At 38.5% G+C, this 27464-nt stretch overlaps 1 protein-coding gene across 2 annotated transcripts in view; it reads left to right on the top strand.

The window, feature by feature from the left end:
* GRB14 (growth factor receptor bound protein 14) overlaps window positions 1-27464 on the top strand; it is a 116386-nt gene that overhangs the window by 71262 nt on the left and 17660 nt on the right. For both annotated transcript variants that reach the window (XM_032880323.1, XM_032880324.1), the window contains 4 exons: window positions 2065-2221; window positions 19206-19327; window positions 21059-21133; window positions 23950-24087. In XM_032880323.1, coding sequence (XP_032736214.1) covers window positions 2065-2221; window positions 19206-19327; window positions 21059-21133; window positions 23950-24087 — 492 coding nt within the window. The remainder of the gene's footprint in view (window positions 1-2064; window positions 2222-19205; window positions 19328-21058; window positions 21134-23949; window positions 24088-27464) is intronic.

The following is a 27464-nucleotide window of genomic DNA, read 5'->3' as shown; positions in this document are numbered from 1 at the left end:
CCCACAGTCTTTCTTTCTGTGAACAGTAACAGCTCATCCTCCATCTGCCTAGTAGGAAACAGGGTCCACTTTATGGTTATGTGAACAGATATCCAGATTGACTCTGACTGGCCCTGATTAGGTCATGTGCCCTTCCGTGAAGTAACTGTTGTTGCCAGAGGGGTCCCGGGAGCTGGTTGATCAATCAGGATAATAACTACTGGGTCTGAGGCAGTGGTGCCCTGGCAAACTGGCCCTAAAAATAATGTTTCTTTTTTAAAAAAGGCCTCTCTGTAGCAATTGCCAATTTCTTTGGTTTACATGGTCCTACTGCGACTGATTTCAAGATGGATCCCTGGCTTGTGATTCCTGAATGTTTAACAGCCGCCTCTTACAAGGGGTCCCCACAGCTCTGGCTCTCCATGGCTGAGCTGGTGGGGGAGCTGCCGGAATCACAAGACTCATGGTGAGGGAGGCAGTGTGCTCCAAAAGGCAATCAGAATTTTGTTAGAAAAAGACAGGTAGGTGCCTGGTAGCCAGTCCCACAAGGAAACTTGTCCTGGACCATACGAAATATAGTTTGCTGTTATGATTTTATTTGACCTAAAAAATTTTGAAAGTTCCTATGTCATTTCCTTGAATAACATTTCTAGGCACTGTATAATATTCCATTCTAGGAAAATACTTCCATTTACCATTCTTTCCTTCTTGAATATTTAGATTGATTGAATTACATGTAATGCTTTGCTGGATAGGTCTATGCCTGAAGCCATTTTCCATATTTAGGACAGAGTTACTGAGATAGTTTACCCAAGTGCTATTACTGAGTCAAAGGAATGGACCTTTAATGTTTTTGAATACTCTCCAGTAGGTGTACAAAATAGTTTTACCAATTTATATCACTTTTATCACTGTAAGAGAGCAAGTATTTCATTGTCCTTTTATTAAGTATAATTAAAAAACTGGTAGGACAGAATTAATATGTCATTTTAATTTGCATTTGTTTGAATTACTAAAAATGTTGAAATGTCTGTTTTTGCAACAAGTGTATTTCTTATAGTGAATTTTCTTACCATTTCCCACTTGTGTGATGTGTATATGTTGCTCTTAATATAGGTATTTATCCTCTTATGATTAATTAATATAACTAAATAGTGGAATAATTATATGACTATAGAAAATTCTAGCACATAATGCAACTTGGTAAATATTGAGGAGAGTGCTACGTATGAAATTCTCCCTAATTCTGTGTAATTTAGGGTAACATTAGCTACATTAGCTGATGTAATAGATAAATACAAATTCACAGTAAGTGAACACAATAAAAGTTTATTTCTTGCTCATGTCAGAGTTCCACATGGGTGTTCTTAGTTGGGCAGCTTTCATGTGGTCATGAAGGGACGAAGGCTCCTTCTGTCCCAAGGCTTTTCTCCCCTCTGGGTCTTTGTCATTTTCATGCAGTTAGAGGGTGGCATTAGAGAATGGGGAACAATATGTGGGAGGTTTTTATGGATTAGTCCTGAAAGTGCTTACATTGAATGTGCTTACATTCCACTGACTAAAACTCAATTCCATGGACATAACTAATTACAAAGGAAAAAAGAAAAAGAATGTTATACATCTAACTAGTCTTTGCCAAAATTTCCATAACCTGAAATAGAGAAATCTTTTCATGAAGGCAGATTCTCCTTACTGTTTTTATTACCTATATATATCTGGGAATAAATTGACCATATTACTTGGATAATTTACAGGATATAAATATGGAATGGAACACCTTAAATATTGTTAAGAGATATGTAGCTTTTTACTAGACCAGAATGGTAGAACAATGATGTCGAATGGTCACTGAACGTCCTCTTGTTTAGACACTGAAGAAAAGAGGGTGGCAGCCATCGGACAAAGCAATTTTGACAGGTGATAAACAAGTCTTGGATGGGCAACATTTATTCAGCGTTTTAGAAAATCAAAGGTATAAGAATCCATATGAGGACTTCGTAATCAGCTCATCCGATCAGTATGACTTATTAGAATGATATTTCTCGTAGGATATGTTAGCTCATTTTCTTATTTCTACCTACACAGGTAATTAAAGTATACAGTGAAGATGAAACCAGCAGGGCTTTAGAGGTACCCAGTGATATAACTGCCCGAGATGTTTGCCAGCTGTTGATCCTGAAGAATCATTACATTGATGACCACAGCTGGACCCTTTTTGAGCATCTGCCTCACATAGGTCTAGGTAAGGATACAGAACTATAGTGCACATCATTGCTTTTCTGTTTGTTATAGTTTCAATCATATGGCAAAGATTTTCTTCAGACGTAGAAAAATAGAAGAGAATTATAAATAGCCCTTTTCTTTACTTTTGGTGTTGGTGTTTGGGAGACCAAGAATGTAACACAAAATGAAAGTAAGGGTACAAATATTGCACTTTTCCCACACTTCTTTGTTTAACTAATGCTCTATGAGAATTTGGGAGCCAAAATATAGAGTCCGAATGGATAGATAAGTTTCATAATAATCTTTGGTAGCTCAGTGTTTGAGAAATTAATACAATAAGTTTTTGAACTAATTTTTGAATTGGTTGTCATGTAGACAAGGAAAGTATCCACACTGGTTCTCTTTATTTTATTTTTATTTTATAAAATATATATACATATATATTTATAAAATATATATTATATATTTATATGTTTTATATATAATATCACATATAAATATATAATTCATATATGATATAATATAAATATAAATATATATAAATCATATATTCATATATGATATTCTATATTATGTAATATAAATATTTATGATATATAATATATATAAAATTTATAAAAAATTTGTAAAATTTTCTTAAAGAATTAAGTAACTCTTCTACATTTTAAAGTCATAACCATAAAGAGTAATCTTTAAAAATACATATATATATATATTTTTTTTTAAATTTATTTATTTGTTTGTTAGAGTGAGAGAGAGAGCACAGGCAGACAGAGGCAGAGGGAGAAGCAGGCTCCCCGTGGAGCAAGGAGCCCAATGTGGGACTCGATCCGAGGACACTGGAATCATGACCTGAGCTGAAGGCAGCGGCTTAACCCACTGAGCCACCCAGGCATCCCTTTTTTTTTTTTTTTTTAATACATATATTTTTAAATTGGAAACACATCTCTGTGTTGTAAAATGTAGAGGTTTTTTTCCTGCAAATTTTTAAAATAAGGTGTAAGTGATTTTCATTCTTCTACTAGAGTAAGACAGAATTTGGCATCAATTTTATTTCACCTTTTCTTATTTTTACAGATGCTAGTGTTAAAAAACATGTTACCATAATAAATAGTGAAAACAAAAGGAGTTTGTTATGGTAATGCCATTTGATCCTTTGAATCCTGTATGAGTTTCCTGTGGCGGCTGTAACAAATGACCACACACTTGGGGGCTGACAAGAGCCAAAACTGATTCTCTAACTGTTCTGGAGGTCAGAAGTCTGAAATCAGTCTCTCTGGGTTGAAATCAAGGTATTATCAGGGACGTGCTTCCTCTGGAGGCTGGAGGAAAGAGTTTGTTCCTTGTCTCTTCCAGCTTCTGGTGGCCGCTGGTGGCTGCTGACCTCCCTTGGCTCTGGCTGCTTCACTTCAGTCTCTACCTCTGTGGTCACCTTGGATTTCCTTCTTCTGTCTGTGTCAGGTCACCCTCTGCCTCTCTTTTATAAAAATGGTACCGGTTAGAGCTTACCTGGATAATCTAGGATCATCTCTTCATTTCAAGATCCCTTAATCATATCTACAAAAATCCTTTTTTTTTTCCCCCCTCTCTTCATATCAAGTAACATTGACAGAAAACCTGAATTCTGAAGTTATGCCAGGCCGGCCAGTGTGATGTGCTGTCTCGCTTTCCTAGGGCAGAAAAAGTTCAACATTTATTTTCTGCATTGCTGTTGGTTACTAATCTGACTTCTATTCATGACCATTCTTCTCCTAAATGTAAAGTGTTAACTCTCAATAGATACGCTCCGTCTTCTAAACTAGTTTTCAATATGCTTGTGAAAATACAGTTCTTAATTAACACAATATGTAATTACAGTATTTTATACCCTTAATTTTTCTTTTGGAGCAACTTTACTTTTTTTTTTTTTTTTTTTTACAGTCACTAAGTTTATCCCTAACAAATAGCTTAAAGTTTAATAATAAAAATCTACTCTGTAAATCAAGCACCAGTTTTCACTGAGACCACAGCAAATTATATTAAGGAATAAAATGCACAGATTCTTTTAATGTGGAGGCTTAAAATGGAACATTGAGAATTAATTTGAGTTACATACTAAATTTAAACTTTTAGGCATCAAATAGAAATATATTTCTCCATTACTCTATTTTCTGGAAATACAGAAATAAAACCAAAGATGTGAGACTATTGTCTCCTGGTTTTATCAGCCATGCATTAGACCAAAGATTATGAGAAAGAAATTGAGTTCCACAACTTTCTTGTGTTCTTTTTCTTTCCCTTTGTTTTCACTCAGATTATATATATTTTTAAGAGAGTTTATTTACTTATTTATTTGAGAGAGAGAGAGAGAGAGAGAGAGCATGAGCCTGTGCACACTTGGTGGGGGAGGAAAGGGAGAAGGGGAGGGACAAGCAGGCTGCACTGAGCGTGAAGCCCAATGTGGCGTTCAGTCCCAGGGCTACTTAACTGACTGAGCTACCCAGGTGCCCCTCAGATGCTATCTTTAAACAGTAGGAAGATTGCTGACGTAATGCTACCCAAATACTAAAGCACATTAGATGATGATAACTAATAAATACCTCTATTCTTTTCATTTATTTTTTATTTAATTTCTGTGTTTTAACATAATCTGTTTTTATTTTTATAGACGACCTTTGTGTGTGTGTGTGTGTGCACCTAAAAATACATCTTGGTTTTTTTTTCTTTCTTTCTTTTTTTTTTTTAAGATTTTTATTTATTTATTTGACAGAGACACAACGAGAGAGAGAACATAAGCAGGGGGAGTGGAAGAGGGAGAAGCAGGCTCCCACTGAGCAGAGAGTCCTATGCGAGGCTCGATCCCAGGACCCTGGGATCATGACCTGAGCCGAAAGCAGCCGCTTAATGACTGAGCCACCCAGGCACCCCATTTTTTTTCTTTTCACTTCACAGATCCCACAAACACTAGGAACTCTCCCTGCCTATTCCTGTTGACTTCCTCACACGGTTTAACAGATATTTATTGACTGTTTTATACCAAGCCTATTTTGTGTGTGGGTCTTGGGGGTAAAGTATGAACATAATAGATAAGAAACACTGCCCTTGCGAGTTTGCATTCTTCTGGGAAGTGGAAAGATAAGAGACACATGACTAAAACTTGTAATCCTTTAGGTGACAATAAGCATGAGTTTCTCCAGCTATCTGAAAGTAGAACACTGTGAAAACTTATGTAAGCTGAAATGGTATAAACCAAAGAAGTATTTACCATTAATTTATATTGGAAAATATTTGAGCCTTCCCAGACGCCAGAAATAACTTCTCTCAGCATCTTCTGGTATCTTAGGACATATCTTAGCAACAGATGCACAAAATAAATCATGATAAAGTGCAGAGGCTCACAGACAAAGTTCAAAGCTCTGGTGGCTTGATGTTGAGATGCTGAACGTGGCTCCCCGGAAGGAGCTTGGTGGGACCACTCTCGTTGTGGCTCCGTGGTGCCCGCGGCCTTTATAAGGGCTCTCTGCAAAGCAAATGCTTAATGGCATTTTCATGTTTCACCTTTGTTGTAAAAGCAAAAATCGTCTTTGGATTTCTGTTGGTTCACAAAAACAGGTACTAATGCAGATCTTTTGTAAAAGCAAAGAATTTGATTGCGTAAGGTGAACTTTCAAAAAGCTGGAGTTGCCTGAACTGGGGAGAAAGGAAGACAGGGCAGAAGGGAAGAACCTGCTGGGGGTGAGAGGGAGATGCCCTTTAACTAGAGGGATCAGGCAAGGTGTCCCTGAAGCATGAAGTTCAGGAGAATCTTGGTGGCAGTGTGCTGGTGTTCAGGGCTCAGCCCATGGCCAGCGCTCCTGGAACAAGCTGGGGAATGATGGAGCGGACTTCAGTAGGGCTGCTGCAGAGCCGCTCGTGTAGGATCCCGTGGGTCACGGAAGGGATTGACTCTTACCCTGAGGCGAGAGAAAAAGTGAACGGAGGTCTTTGAGTCAGAGAGCAATATGATCCTGATTTAGTTCTGAAAATACAGTTCACCCTTGAATAATTCCATGTGGGTTTTTTCTTTTTCTGATAAATTCAGTCCAGTAGTGTAAATTTCTTTTCATTACGATTTTCCTAATAACATTTCTTTTCTCTAGTGTACTTTTCTAAGAATACAGTCTCTAGTACTTAAAATGTCACAGTATGTATCGGTCGGCTGTGTATGTCATCAGTAAGCCTTCCAGCTGACAGTAGTTAAGTTTTGGGGGAGTAAAACGTTTCATCCAGATTTTTGGCGGCAAGGGGAGGTCTGCACCCCTGTGCTGCCCATCATTCAAGAGCCACCTGTATACTGCTTAGAAGGCCAGAATCCAACCTTTTAGAGGCTGAGCGACTTTGTTTTGCTTCTACATCCCACTATGCATGGTTTCCTGGATCAATCCTGGCCTGTCTGTCATTTCTCCTAGTTGCACATGCCCTGTGGGACTAGCTTCACAGGAGAGTCTACACTGGTATGAGGTGTGGTATTTGTGAGACCCTGAAGCCTTACAGATGAGAATGTTGTGACTTGTGTGATAGACGACAGTTAAGGGTTTTCTGCACTTGAGGTCACTTTAATGACCAAGATAAGCTTAGGAAAGTGTCAGAGACATTTTATATTGTTAATAAATGTGCTACCATTGTTGCTTTTGATCCCTTAAAACACGTCACAAACTTACTAAAGTCAGATGGAGAAGCACTTGACTTTCAAAATATGGTAGGTTTATGGAATTGAAAGTCTGTTTTCAGAGTGTCATTTTCTGTGGCAAAGGAAACTTCAGTCTTAGTAGTAGTTTTAACAGGAACGCATATGTGTGATAGCGACTATTAACATGCATCTTATATGTGCAAGGCACGGAGTGAGAGGTTTAACATTAATCTTGATAGACGCGCTCATCACTTAGCCTCATAGCAACCCTGCAAGATGTGTTTTCTAATCTCCCTTTGACATACAGGAACATATACTCAGTGATGAAATTCCTTGCCTAGAGTCAAATATTGCTGAAATGTAGGTCTTTTCAGATTCTGAAATTCAGATTCTGAAATTCAAAGTCTGAATTTTCCACTAAAGTGAGTTTGTTTCTCCTCATGTTCCCAGGATCTCATGGTTGGTTTGTCTCTTTCTTACTCTGTCTTTAGCCCTAATCCATGTTGTGAGAACAAGTTAAAAGTTTGAACCCTCAAAAACATTTTCAGACAACTTTTTTTTTTTTTTTTAAATGAGTAAAACAATAGAAGTTTGTTAAGGAAAGATACAGGAAAAAGCTCTCAAGAGTGAGAGGAATCCTGACTGGGTTGCCAACGAGGGCCTTCAGGGTTGGTCTTCTATAGAAAACTAACCACGGAACTTAAATCCTTTTAACATCAGATAACTTTTTCTTACCAAAGTAGTATTGAAATTACTGGGGTCCAGTTCACTTTATAACAGAACCAGCTGTTTCTTTTGGCTGAGCAAGGGGATCATGTTAGAAGTGACTTATCCTTGGGGTGCCTGGGTGGCTCAGTGGGTTAAGCCTCTGCTTTTGGCTCAGGTCATGATCTCAGGGTCCTGGGATCCAGCCCCGCATCGCATCAGGATCTCTGCTCAGCAGGGATCCTGCTTTCCCCTCTCTCTGTGCCTGCCTCTCTGCCTACTTGTGATCTTTCTCTGTCAAATAAATAAATAAAATCGTAAAAAAAAAAAAAAAAAGAAAAGAAAAGAAATGACTTATACTTGAATTTGTATACAACATAAATGGTATATGATATTTGGAACTCTCAATATAATATCAGTATTTCATCTCTGGAAAACAATGATCAGTAATATGATGCTGGGAATTTTAATAGGCAGAGTACATCATCAAAGGCAACCCCAAACATCCTGATTTTGTTATAAATGTCTGATTTTCCTGATTTGAGATCATGTTATGATAAGGTTCTAGTTGCACACACCTTTAAGGACACTGAATTTAAAATATCTGCCCTTCTCTCATATAATCACGTTTTATAACTGGCATGTTCTAGTTCATGGCCACTGGATGTCACTGTCGTTCCCCAGATGGAGCCCTCCGCATTTATAATCAGTGTGAGGACTGAGGGGGAAGTGGAGTGGGGGCAGAAACTTCAGTTTTAAGTCCTCTGGAACTTAATGGGATCCGTGTTTGTCTTGCTCCCATTTTGATTCCTAATTGAAGCCATGGTATGAAGCAGTGGCAATTAACACAATACCTCAAGCGCATACCTATAGACTCCTCGGGAAGAGGAATTAATTGTATTTTGGTGTCATTGCTGGGGACAGCTGAGAGTTCCATTGTGAATATCATTGTGGAGTGGCTTTAATAAGCAAAATGAATGACTGGAGGCTTTTAATGAAACCATTTTTATGTGTGCAGCTATACCCACGTGATCTCTTTAAGACAGAAGCCACGCACGGCGGTGGCCAGGAAGCGCTTCTTTGCAGCTTTGAAGCTGCTGCACTTCACTTTTTCTGTCCGTCCGCCACCCCCCCACACCCCCCCCACCCCCACCCCCGCCAAGACGCACAAGTCTTTCTCCTGTTATCTGGAGCTGATAGGTAGTTGTGCTTTCAGTGCTGTGTGTAACCTGTCAGCGTCAGAGTTGCCACTGCCCTTATCAACAGCACAAATAATTGTGAAGCCTGTAGGATCTGGGGCCTTAGGCTTCCTTTGCTACTTAAACTGACCTGAGCTTTGAGGAGGCAGGATGTCCTGGTGGCACACTAAGGTGGAGGCAGAAAATAGGAACATGTAAGGAGGGGCTTAGAACTAAAACTGCCTCCTGGTGCCACTCGTTTTTCTTCGAAGTCTCATAGCCTGAGTTCAGGTCTTATCATTTCTCTCCTCAGGGATTATTTTAGCCTTGTAACTGGTCCTCTTGCCTCTGGTCATACCAAGGTTATCCATGGGAATGCAGACCTGATTTTTTATACATTAGGGTCCAAGATTCCTTGGAGGGCTTGAGGTACTTGTGACCTGCCTACCCCTCCTATCGCCAGCCTCGTGTCTCCCCTCTCCTTCCTCTTGCTTTATACATTAAAGACGTGCCTATAGTTGCCCACATATGCTGTAGTGTCTGTGCCTTTGTTTCCTTGCTCATCCCATTAGGATTCTCGGCAAGTTCTTTCTCACTGTCTTTACCTGGCTGTACGTTTTCCAAAGCTTACTTGGAATTTCAGTCAAAAATAATAGCAAGGTATAACGGCTCACCATGTCCTAAAAATATTATGGAAACAAAGTAAGATGAAAACTCTTAACTGTTGAAGCTGACAGCCAGCTAACCCAGTGCCACAGTCTAAGAGGAAAGAGAGAGAAAAGCAACTGGAGGCACCCCACACTCAGCCTTACGAGGGAGAGTCACCCCTTACGTCAGAGAGCAGATAGGGAGACAGATCGGCCTCTTCTATGTTCCAAGCAGCTGTTCCTCACGACAATTAGGATCCTTGCTGGCACCACCATTTCTCATACATCCTTTAGGAAATTGCAAATCCTGAAAATAACAGAAGCACTGGGAGTGAGTGATGAGTTGTGTCCTGGGAGGGGATGTTTCCGCAAGTACATGCTAGACTGGGGTGTGGAAAATAAACAGATTTGGCCAAGAAATAGATACAAGGCTCTTCAAGCAGGAGTATTTATAATATTAATCAGAAAAAAACCCTAATGATATAATAATAGGAGGATGTAATGAATTATAGTACATTCATAGGATATAAGTTAGGTAGCTTTTGATTATGTTTTTGGAGTTCTTCCTTTGAAGACTGATGTGGACAGATCAAGATTATAAAGACGATTGATCGATTGAATGTATATATGTAATCATATATTCAGAGTAAATTTTGTGAAAAATATATACAAATACATACATATAGACCCAGAGAAAAAAATAAGAAGGGAATATACTGAAATGTTAAGTGCTAATTCCCGATTGATAGGTTTAAAGATGGATTGTGATTGTCCACTGTCCATGTTTTTCGAATTTCCAATAATGGAAGCATACTATTTTAGAAATTAGAAAAAAGGAAACAAACACAATTTCAAAAACTTAAGAGATTTTTAAAGATTGAGACATCTTCTTGAAGCTCCAAGTTGCACCAAGTACCCATCTTCTGAGCTGCTGTTAACATTTTCTTTAACTATCTTAATATTGATCATGTTATTAAAAGTAGACAGTAATTCCACAAGAGCTGGAACTCTGTGTATACTTCTTTGTAACCCAGGGTCTAGGACAAATAAATTGTGAACTAAACTCTACTAAACTGTAAGGTACTTATATCAAGCAGTTCAAAGGATGGATAACAATATACATGGAAGGAAGAGACAGGGAAAAGAAGCCAGAGACACGCCATGCTGTGCCCAGATGGAAATTTGCTCTCAGTCTCTCTCTTTTTAATTTTATTTATTTATTTATTTGACAGACAGAGATCACAAGTAGGTAGAGAGGCAGGCAGAGAGAGAGGGGGAAGCAGGATCCCTGCTGAGCAGAGATCCCAGATGCAGGGCTCGATCCCAGGACCCAGGGATCATGACCTGAGCTGAAGGCAGAGGCTTTAACCCACTGAGCCACCCAGGCACCCCTGCTCTCAGTCTTTAAAGGATGCATTAGGTAACTTAGAATTTATGGAAGTGGTTTCTAAACTCTTCAGGTGTTTATCCATCAGCTTGAGGTGATGTGTCTGCAAATACTTTGCCGAAGACTAAGGATTTCTAGGAATACAAGTTGTGATTAGTGAGTGTGAGTTAATAATGAAGATTACTTTAGTTTGTTGAAGAATGATCTGCAAGGCCTTTATATCCATCAAGTTTAAGTGTCAAGATTTTCCTATTAATTGCACTTGGGGAGCTGAATATGGTGCTAGCAATTTTTCCAGGTGAGCTCATTTTCTTAGGTTAAGGAACCTTTCAGAATTGAGTCCTATTTTTATTCTTTGCTTCTCCAGTTTTTGTTTTGCCTGGTCAGAGGCTGTTCATTTTTATCTGAAAATAAGATTGACAAAATGTATGTAGTTTCTGCCTCACCCAGAGAAGTACAAGGACCATTTGTCTCCTGGAGTTTCCTGTAACAAAGGTATACAAAGAATTGTTTTCTGGGTGAATTAGAGGTAAAAGCCACTTTTGTTTCTTCTCTTATCAAGTGATGAGAAGAGTAGGGACTCAGGTTTCTATTTGAGCCCCACGCTGTACTTTCAGTAGATTCAGCGAAGAAATCCAGGCAGAAGGTCACAGGTGAATACTTTCCATTCTGGGAGGATTGAGGGTTTTTAAAAGACTTTGAAGTGAAATCAACAGTTTCAGAAGAAACATCTTTCCTTTCTTCTTCTTCTTCTTCTGTCTGTCTCTCTCTCTCTATTTTTTTTTTTTAAAGAAAAAGCTTCTGGAAATTAAATAGAAAACAGAATTACATGTAGTTATTATTTGATAATATTTCATTGCATTGCTATGACACTTCACCCTGGTCTGTCAGATACAAAGATAAAACTTAAATTGAGATGAAGCTTTTGTCGTGGTTTTAAGAAAGCTTTTCTTTACTCCTTCAGAGAATTTTCCCCCTTTTTCTCCTTTTTGGACACTGTTTTGAAGTGATTTAGGAGGGCTTCTCTCCTCTTTTTCTACCTACATAGAAATGGTGTTCAGTCATGGTCATTCACTTTCCAGTGCCTGACAAATACTGCAGAACATTTTCTAAGTAGACCTGTATCTGTAAAGTTTTGATAGTATATTCCAATATAGTATTTTAGGTGGATTTGTGAAGTTTTAAAATTAAAGTCTTTAAAAGAATCATGATGAATTTATGAGAAGGTTACTTAGGGTCATTTATCACATGGTAATCCAAAAAGTGTCTCAGTTCATTCTGGCCGACAGTTCTTAGCATCATTGTTTTTGAGGTTCGCAGTAGAGAGCTCCCGGTTACAGAATTAATTTTCTCTTTTTGATATTTAAAACATGTATTATAAGTTACTATAGGATCATTCAGTTGGCTAAAGTCCACTTGGTTTTAGAATGACGTTAAAGAGGAAGAGTCACTAGAAAGTTAATTAGAAGCCATCTGACCAGTATTTGTTTTGCCCCCCCCATCCCCCCAACCTCCATTCTCAGGTCTCCATGATGATGTCCCAGGGCGTAGGTTAAGTAAAACAGATCTGGTCTTCAACAACTTTTCATCTCCCTTTACTCTTCTTTTCCTCTCCAAGTTATCTGTCTAGGCATCTTGTATCTTCATGTTGAACTCCTCCATATAAGGGTCTGTGTTTTGTTCGGTATCTACCTTTAGAAAAAGAAATCATGAAGTTTCTTAAGACGTGATGAGCTGATAACCAATCATGCCTTTTAGGATTATTTGGATTATTGTGACATTGATCTTTTAATATAATGAGTCTTGATTGGGGGATGATATATGACAGTGCATCCAAATTGGGATAGGACTGTGAATAGTTACAAAGATTATTAATATAACGTAATTTTGAAAAGCCAGATTCTGTGATCAGTAAGTTTTAACTCCATTGCCAGAGGAGTATATGAGGTGAAAACCTGTAGCCGCATCTGATCCTTTGGAACTTATATGCTTTCTTTTACGTTATCTGAATTTTCAGTAGACTATCCAGAGATCATCTTTGAAGGAATGAAAAATACGTCTTCTGCTTTCTCACATACTCTAGTTAGTCTAGATTTCTTTGAAGAAATTTTTCTCCTTAAGATTAGCAGAATATTTTCCCTATGCTAGTTATGTGTTATTTAGACATTGGGTATTATAGTTCAGTGAAATTTTCTGTGAACATCGTATGTTATCTTTCCTTTGTAGATTGGTATGCTGGGCTTTGTTTGCATGTCGGTTGCTGCTTGGTTGGGGATCACGGATATTGCCCAAAGTGCTTTTCGTTACACATTTGTCATAACTGTTCAAATGCAGTTTGGTTTTTCTGCCCTTTTTATTTTATTTCCTTTTTTGGTACAGTCAAAATTCAAATGACTTATGTTACTTTCATTGAGATTAAGATTGATATCATTTGAAATACTGCCCATTATTTTCATTCCCCTTATACTCAAAATGTGGTGGTTTATTTTCACTTAATTAGCAAATATTTATTGAACACAATTCAAAATGAAAGAATTTGAGGCCGTTGAGACATGAGAACTGTCGGCCAACAAGAGAGGGTTTTAGTGGATATGGAAAGAATGAACAGGATATAAATAGGCTCGGCAGAGGCAGCAGGGGATGTCCCCCCAGCAGGAGCTGTAGGTGGAGGCAGAGACAATCCTCCAGGGGAAGAGCCTCGGCTTGGGATCCGGCATGCGGCTGCCGTTCAAATCCTGAGATGGTTGCTATTCTGAACTTCAGGTTCCTTTTCTGTAGGCTGGAACTATAACTTACTTGCTCAGTAGACAATGTTATTGTTTAACCACAGACCTGGTGGCTTCAAACGACAGAAATGTAGGTTGTAGCAGTTCTGGAGATGAGAAGTCCAAAATTAAGGTCGTTGGGCTGGATTCAAGATGATGACAGGCTCTTTCCCTGGCTTTAGAAGGACGATGTTCCTTGCCCCTTCCAGCTTCCAGGGTTTGCCATCATTCCTTGGCTTATGTCCCTATCATTTGAGTCTGCCTCTATGGTCCCATTGCCTTTTCCTCTTCTGTCTGGGTCACGTCTCTTTCTGTCTCTGTCTTGTAAAGTTCCTTGTAATTGGATTCAGAGCCTACCTGGATAATTCAGGATAATCTCTTCCTCTCAGTATCTTTAAGTTAATGATGTCTGCAAAGACTTTGCCATATAAGGCTACACTTAATAGGTTCCAGGTGTCTTTGGGGGTATTATTCAGCCTACTGAAAATATTATAAGAATTAAAGGGGTGCCTGGGTGGCTCAGTCAGTTAAATGTCTGCCTTCAGCTCAGGTCATGATCTCAGGGTCCTGGAATCGAGCCCTGCATCAGGCTCCCTGCCAAGCAGAGAGTCTGCTTCTCCCTCTCCTGCTGCCCCTCCTCTGCTCGTACGCGCATGCCTGTGCTTGCTCTCTCTCTCTCTCTCTCTGCTCTCTCTCAAATAAAGAAATAAAATCTTTAAAAAATTGTAAGAACCAGATATAGCAGTGAAAAAGGCCTCAGATGGAGGCTCGCAGAGATGTAACTTCTTTTATTTCAATAACTTGAATAATTTTTTGATTCTCAGTCTCCTGTCTTCTTAACAGCAGACAGTTTGATCTTCTATTTGTTTTTTTTTATGGATTGTCCTCAGTCTTATTGGGGTAAATAATAAGTTCAGGTTTTATAAGTGAGTTACATACAGGTTTAAATATTCTTAATTGAAGGTTCAGACCTACTTTCATTTCTGCAAGATGCTGGTGAGGCTTTAAGTCCCAGGACAGGTGTTTGCCTAACCCTTGTCCAGCTCTTCATGCTGTGGAAATTCTTGTTCCTCTCATGTTTATGGACTGTACCATAAAGCCACTTAAATTCCTGCTCTTCTCTTAGCTCTTCCATGTTCCTGATGGGGGAATGTGGTACTGTTGCCATGTTCTTTCTCCATAATGGGATGCTGTGGACTCATCTGCCCTGATCTAGTCCTCAGTTATGGCTTCTCTATCATGCTAGACATAGGGTGTCTATTGGAAGCTAGATGTCTCCTAAGGCTACCCTCTGGTTTGAGCCACATAGCATCATTAAACTTATCTGGGTTTAATCACCATCAGCTTGTCACCTTGAATTCTCATTCTGGAAGGGGACAGGATACAGGATCACTTGGGACCCACACTGTCCACTTTTGTGTAGCTCGGTCTCTATTCCATCCTTTCCTCTCTCAAGCTCTTAACTGCATCTCCTTTCTCAGAAGACAGAAGGTGGGTACCTGTATGAGGCAATCAAGGATTGGCTAGCATAATTCTCCCCAAGCACTTATATTTGTCAAAGATTGATAAGGTCTGTTGTGAAGCTCAAAAGTAAATACAATGCATTTCTGTAATATTTTTTATCTCTCTCTCCATAGTTTATCTTGAGGGAAGAACATAGGATTCTTTACTGGTAAAGAAAGTAATGGGTACAAAGAAACACAGGTTGGTAAAACAAACAAGCAAACATCTTGCTTACTACCTGGTTTGTGTGAGAATTAGACAAAAGTGGGATTAGAGAGATTGTTAGGGATGTGACTTGCCACTCAATATCTCAGTAACCATTGACACTCCCCAAACCACTTCTCTTACAGGTTTTCAAATTCAGTAGCAGCACAACCCTTCCAACAGGTTAGGTGGAAAACTTGGTGTCTCCCCTAACTACCCTCTCTCTTCCCCTTTGTCTCCGATTGGTCAGCAAATCCTGTTGGCTCTACCTTCAGAGTATATCCAGATTCTGCCTGCTTCCTACATTTCCATTGCTACTGCTCTAATTCAAGCCACATCATCTCTCTTCTCATTAATTGCGGTATTCTACCAAATGGTCTTCCTGCTTCCACCCTTATACCTTTTTTTTTTTTTTTTAAGATTTTATTTATTTATTTGAGAAAGAGAGAGAGAGAAGGAGAGATAACATGAACAGGGGGAGGAAGACAAAGGGAGAAGGAGAAACAGACTCCCTGCTGAGCAGGGAGCCCCACTTGGGGCTTGATTCCAGGACCCTGAGATCATGACTCGAGCCAAGGGCAGTTGCTCAACTGACTGAGCCATCCAGGTGCCCCCCACACTTATACCCTTTAAAATCAGTGTTCCTCCACAGCCAGTGCGATCCAGTGAAAATATAAGTCAGTTCATGTTATTTCTCTGTTCAAAATGTTTTCTCATCTGACTCCAGGGAAAAGCCAGAACCTCACTCTGAACTGCAGGCCTTTCTCCAGTCCTCCCGGCTCATCACCGCTGCTTCGCTAGCCTCTTCTAGGACTTGCCCCTTTGCTCACTCAGCTTCAGCCACATTAACCTCCTTCTGGTACTTCAAACATAGACCCTTGCTCTTGCCTCAGAGGCTTTCTTCTTGTTCTTCCTATTAGTGTCTGCTTGGTTCATGCCCCCTTCTCCTTCGGGTTCATTCAAACATTACCTTCCCAACGAGACCTATCCTGGCAAGCTGTTGAAAATGAATTATTTTCCCTTATGGCCTCCTCTCTCCCTGTGTCCTGCTCTATTTTTCTTTGTAGTCTGTATCGCTGCCTATTAAGATTTACATTTTATTTGTAGTCTGTTTCTTCCCATTAGAATGAAAGCTCCATGAGGCAGTGATTTCTGACTGTTTTGTGCACTACAAAATCCCAGGCCCCAAGATGAATGTCTGACATGTGGTAGGCCTTCAGTAAATATTTGTCAAATGGATGAATGAATAGTATAACTGCCAGACTCCGTGGACGTATCCCACAGCAAGTGGGAGTAGACAAGCTTTTTGAGCAAGGGTCACATTGACACACATGTTCTGTGAGGTTTGCTGTGGTATCAGTGTCCAGGTTGGACTGGAAGAAGGAGAAAATAGAAGTTTGGAGATTCGTTAAGAAAAAGCGAAGGTCTAAATTGGGATTGTGACAATGGGAATGAGTGAGGGGTTGTTTAGAGACATTTGGTGGGAAAATCTCTGGTATTTGGAGATAGCAGAAGCGGAACATATAGGAGTGGATATAAAGATGCAATGGAGATAGGATAATTTAGGAAAAAGCAGTTTGAGAGAGAAAAAGGAAGATGACTTTGTTAATCAAGTTTATTTTTTATTTTGTTAAAATGTACGTAACATAAAATTTACCAGTTTTAAGGGTATAATTCATTGGCATTATGTACATTCATACTGTTGTACAACTATTACCACCATCCATCTCCAGAACATCTTTATCTTCTCACAGTGAAACTCTGAGCCCATTAAACAATAATTCCTTGCTCCCCAAGCAATAATTATTGCTCCCCGGCAACCACAATTCAACTTTCCATCTCCACAAGTTTGTCTATTCCAGGTAAATATTCGCCTGTAAATGGAGTCATACAGTATCTGTTCTTACGTCTTCTTACTTTACATATAATAACTTTAAGATCCATCCATGTTGTAGCGTGTGTCAGAATTTCATTCCTTTTTAAGGCTGAATATTCCATTGTACATGTGTCCTATATGTTGTTTGTCCATTCATCTGTTCATGAACATTAGGGTGTTTCTACATGTAGTGAATGATGCTACTATGAACATTGGTGTACAAACATCTGTTCTGATCTCTGCTTTCCTTTCTTTTGGTTATATGCTCAGGATTGGCATTGCTGGAATGTGTTAGTATTTGGGGGGAACCACCATACTGATTTGGGATTTAGACACACTGTGTTTGAGGTGGTGGAAAGTCTCACAGTTGGGACTAGAGCATGAGTAAAAGCAACTGTAGCAAGAGATTTCATCTCAAGGAACTCAACAGATGGGATGGCTGAAGAAGGGAGAGTGAATTAGCTTAAGAAAGTGAAAGGAAAGATTTTAGCCAAGGATTGCATTTTAGGAGGGAGGAGTAGCTATGGGAGCTCATCAATGAGACAGAAAAAGAGTAATTGGAGTTAAGAACAGAACCCAAGTGTTGATGCACATTTAGCTCAAACTCATCCATATGCATCGAGAACTCTTACAAGAACTTCCTTTCAGATGAAGAAACTTCTATTTAAGTATGACATTACTTTCCAGGGTTCGGGTGTTATAGATCACAGATTACTACTGAGTGTTGAATGTTTGAGACACAGATACTTTCCAAAAAGGTCCTAGAAGCACCTAAGAAGCAGAGGGTTTCTGTATGCTTTAGTTGGCTGTTCTTCACTTACTGTTTTGCATTAGTAATTTCACACTTTTCTTTAACCTCTTATTGAAATATGATACACCTTAAGAAAAGTAAATAAGCCATATGTAGACAACTCAGTGAACTTCAGATGTCTCATAAACTTGGATACCCAACACCCAGAACAAAACAGTATCTCCCACACCCAGTGGGAGGTTCCCCTCATGCCCCTGCTCCGTCACCTACTCTCCCCATTATCTTGATTTCTAACACTGTATATTTATTTTACCTGCATTGAACTTTATGTAAGTGTAATCATGTAGTACGTACTCTTTGTGCCTGACTTCTTTCATTTAATACTGTGTTTGTGAAATTCCCCCATACGGTTGTAGTATATGTATTCCACTATTTATTACACTGTTTACACTACTCAGTCATTCTCATGTTGATTGGCATTTCGGTGGTTTCCAGATTAGGGCTATTATGAGTAACACTGCTATGGACATCAAGTTTCTTATTAAAATAGGAATTGTGCATGGTTTGTTCCCCTCTGTAAAGTTGTTTATGCTTATTTCATTTAAGTACCTTTCCTCCCAAGTGCCTTCCCACCCTATCTGAAATATATTTAGGTATATTAATATATACCTATTTATAGGTATTTATATATAAATATATAAGTATATTTAGGTATATATGTTAATGTTTGAACACTAGCTTTGAAATAAAGTGTTACAAGAAATTAGGTGTCTTAAAAATTGGATGTTCTTGCATTAAAATTTTTCCTTTTAAAGCTTTTACTTTAATTTTTCTCAACTACCCAGACTATGTATCTTAAATGCATTTTGAACCTGTCAAAATTTTTCTCTCCTAATGGGGTGAATTGTTCAACCTTGAGGCAAATATTTTAATTTTGACATCACGACGAACTGGAGAAAAAAGAATAGCTCCTGCATTATTAATGCAGATTTATTATCAAACTTAATTATAATTTACATAGCAATAAAAGGAATTGAGAATTAACAAAAGTGCATTGTGATATTTTGTCATTTTTCTCTTCAGGTTACAGTCTGCTTTGGTATAAAAAATCAACATTACTAATTCAAAATTGCTAAAATATTATCAATCTGGCTATTCTAGAATTGAGCTGAAATTTCCTATATTTTAATAAAGATACATACATAATATAATCTGTAAATTTATACAGATACATGTGTCCATATATATTTCTTTCTACCTACATGTTTGTCTCTGCATTTGTCCGTCCATCCGTCCATCCGTCCGTCTGTTGACATACTCACGGAAACATTCCTTACAGAAAGAACAATGGAAGACCATGAGCTGGTGATTGAAGTGCTGTCTAACTGGGGAATGGAAGAAGAGAATAAACTATACTTTAGAAAAAATTATGCCAAATATGAATTCTTTAAAAACCCAATGGTAAGTGAAATCCTTATTAATAGTTATGGGAAATAATGAATTTGTTAAATGTTATTTTATTTTATGTGAAGAAAAGAGTCATCATAAATCAAATGCAATTCCCCATTGGGTAAATTGCAAGTAAAAACTCTGTTCTGTGAACATCACAGTTACGTTTCTTCGTACGCTATCGATTAGTCAACATTATCACAGAAGTTCCGATGAACTGTTTTGGGAGCTATTTCTTCTTTTTCTTTCTAAGAAAACTATTACACATTTAATTTTGGGAATCAATAATTAGATATCCATAAGCAGCTCCAAAGTGTTATAGCTGAACACTTTTCACAGAATTTTGGAAATTTAAGTAAGAAAATTTCTAACCTAAAAACAGATTGATGATTGTTGGGAATGCTATAGCTTAGCTAAAAATTTCAAATTGACATGCATCTTGCTGTTCCAAAATATTTTTTCAGTGCAGTAATGACTGAGCTAAATAGAAATGAGATAAAAGACCAGAGCATTATCTAATAAATACTACTTTTATAATAGTTCCCTTTAAATGAAAAAAAAAAAATGTGTGTCACATTCTAGTGAAGACTAGGGATCTGGAGAAGTCAGAATAGCCTCTGGGCTCATTATTTTAAATTGTTTTTGTCTCTGCAGTTGTAACATATTTTTACACGAAGTTTTGGATAATTGGATTGAAATGATCCTTTATGAAAAATATATGATACACACTATAATAGAATATTTTCAAACCCTGGAAGACCTCTTACATTCCCTTTTATTTGAACTTATTAATAAAAACATAATGGGATGATCTTTGACAAAGAAAAGCATCCTAATAAAAATTAAATAGAATTAGAATTTGAAGGGAAACTATTTTCTTTTTGTGAATCTTTATTAAATGCAAGAATTTAAAAATATAGTTAAAGGCATATGGTTATAGTGCTTGCTTTTGGTTATATTTTATTATTATTACTATTATTTGAACAAGGCTCTACAATCATTTTGTAGACCTAGAGCAGTAGTTATCAGCTGGGGGCGATTTGACAATGTCTGGAGGCATTTTTGCTTGTCATTTCGGGGGTGGAGGGATAGGGGGCTGCTAGTGGGTGGAAATCAGGAATGGTGTAACTAATACTGACCACAGAGTTAGACCAGATGGCAATAGAACAGTTGTAAAACCCTGTCCTTGGAGGAAGTATAGTAGTCTATATTTTCAAAATGTGTCTGATCATAAAAATTACCCGGGGGAGGAGAGAGTACCCAGACCTACTGAATCAGACACTCTAGAAACAAGGCCTGGGAATTTCTATTTTAAACAACTGCCCTGGATGAATTTTATGATTGAACAAGGTTGGAAAGGACCTGACTTACAGCTCCCCGGCCCTCCGACAAGTCCTGGTTCTTCTAGCTCCCTGGCCCCAAGACAAGTCCTGTGACTGTGACCTTAGGCATACCCTTTAATTCTATGAGTCTTGACTTTGTGACATGGAACTGATGGTCCTTTAGTATCTGCTGGAGTGGTCCCAGGACTCAGAGAAGAGATACGGGAGCAGAGACACTGTCATCCTGAAGGCATTGTTTTGAACTTGATGAATGTGGTTCTCTCTTTATCTGCATTATCGGGTGCCTGCTAATCTTTGGGCTGTACTCCCACCTTTTCATTAAGATACCTGAATATAGAGTCATAATTGAATCTTTTCTAGCATGGCTTTTGAGGTAATGTAACCTATATCTTTTCGTCAGTATTTTTTTCCAGAGCATATGGTGTCCTTTGCAACTGAAACCAATGGTGAAATATCCCCCACACAGATTTTGCAGGTAAAATACATTTCCATTAAAGTATGTAAGTAACAGTATAATAAAGGGAAACTTTAAGGTCCATATTTTTACATGCCCAGATTGAAATGTTATACCTCGATGGATAAATTTTTGCTGGAGGTGAACCTGAAAAGAAAAGAAACAATAGCAAAGAAAAGAACAAAACCTGAAAAAAGAAGTCCCTGAATCAGGAAAGGCTCCTAACACCATTATTCTTTCTAGTTTTGGCCAATTGTCAAAGGATTTTCAGTGTTTAAAAAAATGTGTTCAAAAAATGTGTATCATGAAAGGAAACTTGGCAGAATTTTGCTCTGTGATGTGTTTAAAGACTATGTTAGTCTTTAAATCAAAACCCCCAGTAAATTGTAGACATTTTGCTAACAGATATTTAGTATTAACTTTTATAGCAAATGCTCCCAATCCTATTTATCTTAAAATATTTAGCAACTACATGAAAGGAGAAAAGAAGATGTAAAAACATATATTTTGTATACCGACGTGTCATAGCTATGTTGCATTCTTGAGCAGAGTTCTAAAATGTCTTAGCTGAATTAAGAATACTAGTTACTTAATTAAAAATCTCCTTAATTTTGCATCTTTGGGGCTCATTTCTTCCAAACTGGCTGTGCCTTTATGTGATCATTTTTAAAAGGTATTTTCATTTCAATAAAACAATGATTTTCATTATTTTATTTTTCGTAGATCAGTAGATTTCACATCAGAAACTCTGCAGTTGTTAACAGGTTAATGTTCAGTAATGTCTTTATAATGGTTACTGTTTGATCTAAGCCCACGGGCATCGTCAACCCACTCAGTATTCTCTGATCTTTAAAGAAGACAGCTTTTAATATTTCCAGTAGAGATAGTACTTGAAATATATTGGTAGTTAAGTATATCGGTAAATATATTGGGTGTTACAGATCTGTTTTCTATGGGCTTTTTAATAGTTTATATTTCATTTTTGCTCTTCATAATATTTTAGAAATTTGATGAGTCTCAAGAGATTTTCCTAAAAGCTTCTTCTATGCGACCAGGTTTCACAGACACCCCATCAGAATACTAGGCTGAATGGCAGGGGCGTCGACAGCTGTGCCCGAGGGTGAGGGCCCAACTCCCAGGCCCTCTCTGTGCTTCACCACTGGATTGTGACAGGGTGGTGCCTTGGAGCTTTTATTCCAACTCCTTTCCCCAATTCTCCTCTAATATAGTTATATGACTTTAATGTGAAATTACAAAAACAAGAAAAATCATAGCTTTGGAATCAGATAGTCCTGCATGTGCCTCTGACCTTTTCTCTCCACTGAGGCAGTGTTTCCACTTTTTAAAACGTTTCTTCTCTTTCTAGTATGACCTCTTTGACTCCCTTTTTAAAATTTAATTGGTTTGGTTTAATAACTTGGAAAGCACTCAAACTAAAAAACCTACTCGCCTGTTTTGCATGTCAATTAATTAATAACTGTGGCTCATTAAATTAAAAAAATTTTAATAATTTACTTAAAAACATACATATCTGTTCTCAGCATTTCCCTGAGTAGTCTTTTAAAATATGTCACATCGTTTTAGAGAGTAATTTCTCTTACTTTACATTTTTCCATTTTGCATTTGTTTATTCATAGGGATTTCTGTTTTCTTCTTTTAATCAGATGCTAATGCATTTCCATCGTCTTATTAAGGATGCTGAGTACAACCACTCACACAGAGCTATTCGTTTTCATTCTCATTTCCCTGACCAGCACATGCCTACTGTCTGAGTTCATTATTACTTTGTAACAAACTATTCCAAACCTTAATGGCTTAAGTACCCACTCACATTTTGCCAACAATTTTGTGGGTCAGGAATTCGGAGAGGGTTTAGCTGGGTAAGGGTCATCTTTGAGGCACGTTGACTCCCTGGGGGTTGAGGTTCCCCTTCTTAAGATGGCTTTTCATGATGTGTCTCCTCTACCCCCCGCCCCCCCCACCCCCACCGGGCCTCTCTTCTCTCCACATGGGGTCTCCATCCTTACGGGCTTTACTAGCACATAGGGCTTCTCACAGCAGAGCTGTCTTAGAGTAGTCATATTTCTTATGTGACCACTAGCTTCCAGGAGTTAACTAGTGGAGGCCATCGGGCCAGCTAAGGTCTAGAACTAGAACTAGCTGACTGTCACTTCTGCTGTATTCCATTGGTCAAAGCAGTCATAAAGCCTTGCCCAGATTCAAAGGAGGTAGAGACACAGACTCCAGCCCTGCATGGTTAGGTGGCAAGATCCCTTTGTAAAAGAGCATGTGGGATGGGAGACAGTGTTGCAGTTCTCTTTGGAAAACACAATGTACTCTAGCAACCCACCACTGAACCCCATAGAGGACAGAGAAAAGATTGTTTGCTTTACTTCATCAGGGAGGAGAACACCGCTCAACTTTCTAAACAATTCAATAATTGAAGTCAAGATTGTGGTCTTTTACTTGCAATGTAATGAAGCTGATAGGTTCTCAGGGAAAATCATAGAAAAGGATGAGAAGTATCAGGACTTAACTCTTAGATGAAATCTAGCTTTTCAAATAGACATTCAAAAAACTTATGATTTTAGTGTTTGGCTAAGTCCTGACCACTTAGAATGTATATTTTGTGAACAGATTTTCATTTGGAATTTGCCTCAGGTTATCAAAAGACTGATTTATTTTCTGTTGTATTTATATTGCCATGCCTGTAATGATACCTTTAAGTGATATTGACACTGTTAGAGTTTGCATGTTTATATTTGAAATCTTGGGTTACTAGATGGCTACAGTAACCGATTCAGAAATAGCATGAAGATGTCTAACTTTTCTTGCAGATGTTTCTGAGTTCAAGCACATACCCTGAAATCCATGGCTTCTTACATGCAAAAGAGCAGGGAAAGAAGTCCTGGAAAAAGATTTACTTCCTTCTAAGAAGATCTGGTTTATATTTTTCTACTAAAGGGACATCAAAGGTAATTGAAATGTCCATGTTGTGTTATGAACTATAAGTGAAAGTGGGTTTTCCTTTGTTTTTATTAGTTTATTACTGGATATCAAGAGTTGGTACGTTGATTTTAGATCCCAAACATATGCCATAATCAGTTTAAAAACTGACTATTCAGCTGCCCACTAATTTCAACATATATCCTGTGATGGAATCTAGATGCTTTTATTTTGCGACCACATACTGTGCTCATTTCTCTCTCCTAACTCACCCCCTTCCTCTTTACCCTTGGCTACAGACTATGAGGTCCAGCACAGTCCACGTCTCCTCTTTTCACCCAGGTTGTCCTCCTGATCTTGCCCCCTTTTGAACTTCTGTTTTTGTTGATGCAGTTAGTAACACTCCGCTGAATTGTCATTGTTTTTATTTCCTTTGTGCGTGTGATAGTTTTGTCTCCTTAGCCACATTATAGATTCCTAAAGGGAGTTGTGTGATGACTGGTGGTGGAGGCACGTGTTCGTGTGTGTGCTGGAGTGCGTACAGCTGTGCATGCAGTCGCACAAGCACACTTGTGCAGATGCTCCCACACCACCACTCGCCCACGTCAGCCCCACCATGCTCGGCACCACGTTGTCTCTCTGTCTGTGTGGTCTAGTCAGTGGCAACTACGCCGTGTTTTATAAGTGCTGACGTTTTATGCAATGCATTGATCCTTTTCAAATAAAACTTTAAAAAAATTTTATTTATTTGTGAGAGAGCAAGCAATGCACAAGCAGGGGGAGCAGCAGGCAGAGGGAGAAGCAGGCTCCCTGCTGAGCAGGGAGCCCAATGTAGGACTTGATCTCAGGACCCTGGGATCGTGACCTGAGCTGAAGGCAGATGCTTAACAGACTGAGCCACCCAGGCACCCCAAGTAAAACTGATTTTGAGAGTTTTCATGGGTGGCTATTTTAATTCTGTTTTCATGCATCTATTGTTGTCAAACAACATTGTTAATTCTTTGTGGGTAATCTGTCATTTTTCTCTGGCTGTTTTTCAAATATCATGATAATCATTGGTATTCAGTAATTTCCCTGACTATATTTCTAGGTGCACTCAAATGTATTCTGATCTTACTCGATTCTCAACATATGCATTCCATCTGCAAATTTCTGTTTATATTTATGCTGGAAATGTTCGTCCATTATGTATTGCTCACTATCATTATGTGATCCTTTAAATTTCTGTAGGCTTTTCTGTCTTGGGCAGTCATGGCTCCAGACACCCATTTGCTTGTGGCAGCCTCCCTCCAGCCTCCCTGTCTTTATGTGGCCTTTTCTGTCTCTTATAAGGACATTTGTCATTGAGTGTAGGACCCACATAGATTATCTGAGATGGTCTCATCTTGAGATCCTTCACTTCATTACTTCTGCAAAGAGCCTTTTTCCAAATGAGGTGGTATTCACTGTTTCTTGGGATGGGGCATGGATGTGTCTTTTGGGAGCAGGAATAATCACTCAACTCATTATAGAAAGCCAGTGAAAAATTTTGAGCAAGAGAGTGAGATGATCAAATTGTAGGATTACTGTGGCCATAAGGAGCTTAAAAAATCGGTAGATAGAGTGAGAGAGAAAAAAAAAAAAAAGAACGAGGGGCAGGGATCAAAGGTTGCAGGGAGCTGGGGGACAGAGAGAGAGAGAGAGAGAGAGAGATACTAGCGGCACAGATGCTAAATAGATGGTCATTGAGTAATCCAGAGTAAAGGTGACAGGACCTACGATGAACAGTGGAAGGGGAAGAAAGGGATGGATACAAGATTAAGAAGTAGCTGGCCAGGTTTTGTTGACTGATTGATGCGAAAGGAAAGGAAGCATTTTAGATGTTCTTAGAGAAAGAAATAAAGAAATAGGCGGTGATTTAATAGCGTAAACAGGAAAAGGATGTTTGCTATCACAAGTAGGATAATGATCTTAGTTCTAGATGTATTGTGTTAAGGGTGAAGCATCCAAGTGGAAATGCCCAGAAAACAATTAATGACAGTGACCAGATTTCTGGGTGATAGGGAGGCACAAGGAGTGATAGTTGACTCCTCCAGACTTTCCTCAGCTTTCCCTCATACACAGTTTTCCTTCTTTGCTGTTCACCTGTGTGCACATCACTTGTGTGTCTCCTTGAAGTGTAAGTGCTGGCATAGGGCTCTACTAATTTAGTATCACATTCCCTTACAGAAATGTTTTGTTTTTAAGTATACATCATTGGACTACTAGTATTCAACCAGTTTTTCTTGAACATCTAAACTAGTTTTCAAATTTTTCTATCAGGAATAATGTTAGGATAAATAATTACCTATTTCTGTAATTAAGGTTCTAGAGTTTCCCTAGTCTAAATTTTAATGAGGTTGTTCATTTCCCTGTTTCCTAAGTATGAAATTACATATGAAGGTGTTTTTTAAACAAATACATGCGTATCTTTATACTTTTAACATCAGAGAAATCTGATTCTAAATCAGTAATCATGTTGATTGCACTCTTTCCAGTAAAACTTCACTGGAAGATATGATAATGTTTCTTTAATTCCTAAATTCTTATTTCTTCAACTGGTTTCTCATTAAAATCAACTGCCCATTATATTTTTACTTTAGCCTTCACCGCCTTTCCCTGCCCACCCATTATACAAAAGACAGCTCCTTATTCCGTCTACTGGATCCGTGCTTTTATCCTTGCATTGGTCTTCTCCCTGGCCAGGCAGAATTATAGGCATCAAACCTCTAGTCTCAGTCCGTATCTTAGCTCTTTTCAACTTGGTGTCTGACTTTGCTGTACTTTCAGTACATAATATTCTTCTCTCTAGCCCATGTCTAATGAGGTCATGTTCCACAATCTATACATAAAAATGATTTTAAGTTTCCCCTCAAAAAAAAAAAAAATACAAGGTATTAGGTAACCTCAAGGATTATGACCTTGACATAAATTATGCATGTTATCTAATGTTTAATATGACATTTCTGCCTGGGAAAGAGACCATTTCCTGTCCTTTTTCTGTGAGAAGGTCTTGATTTATTATACTTTCTGAAGATGTGGGCTGCATGGGAGTTAGTTAACCACTGCTACAAGCCTTGGAGATGTGGCTGTGACTTTTATTTACAGAGAAACGTCTAAGTACCACACCTCTCTCCCAATTCTCTCCATATATACACATGTGCATGCGTGGACTTTACTCACCATGCCAGCTCAGGCTTCTGATCGTACAGTATCTTAAGCCTTGATATATCTGCACTAATGGAGCAAAAATCAGTCAAAACATGAACCCCATCCTGCCTCTATAGCCTTCTAGATTTTCTCAAGCTGCCTTTCTCTTACATCCAGAAGACTCCGTTTCACAGACTTCTACAGTATCAGTGGACAGGGCTGGTTTTATCTTTTCTTC

Source organism: Lontra canadensis, unplaced genomic scaffold (assembly GCF_010015895.1).
Source record: "Lontra canadensis isolate GAN:19392208 unplaced genomic scaffold, GSC_riverotter_1.0 scaffold69, whole genome shotgun sequence".
NCBI classification, from domain to species: Eukaryota; Metazoa; Chordata; class Mammalia; order Carnivora; family Mustelidae; genus Lontra; species Lontra canadensis.
This window is presented reverse-complemented; position numbering and strand designations above follow the sequence as displayed.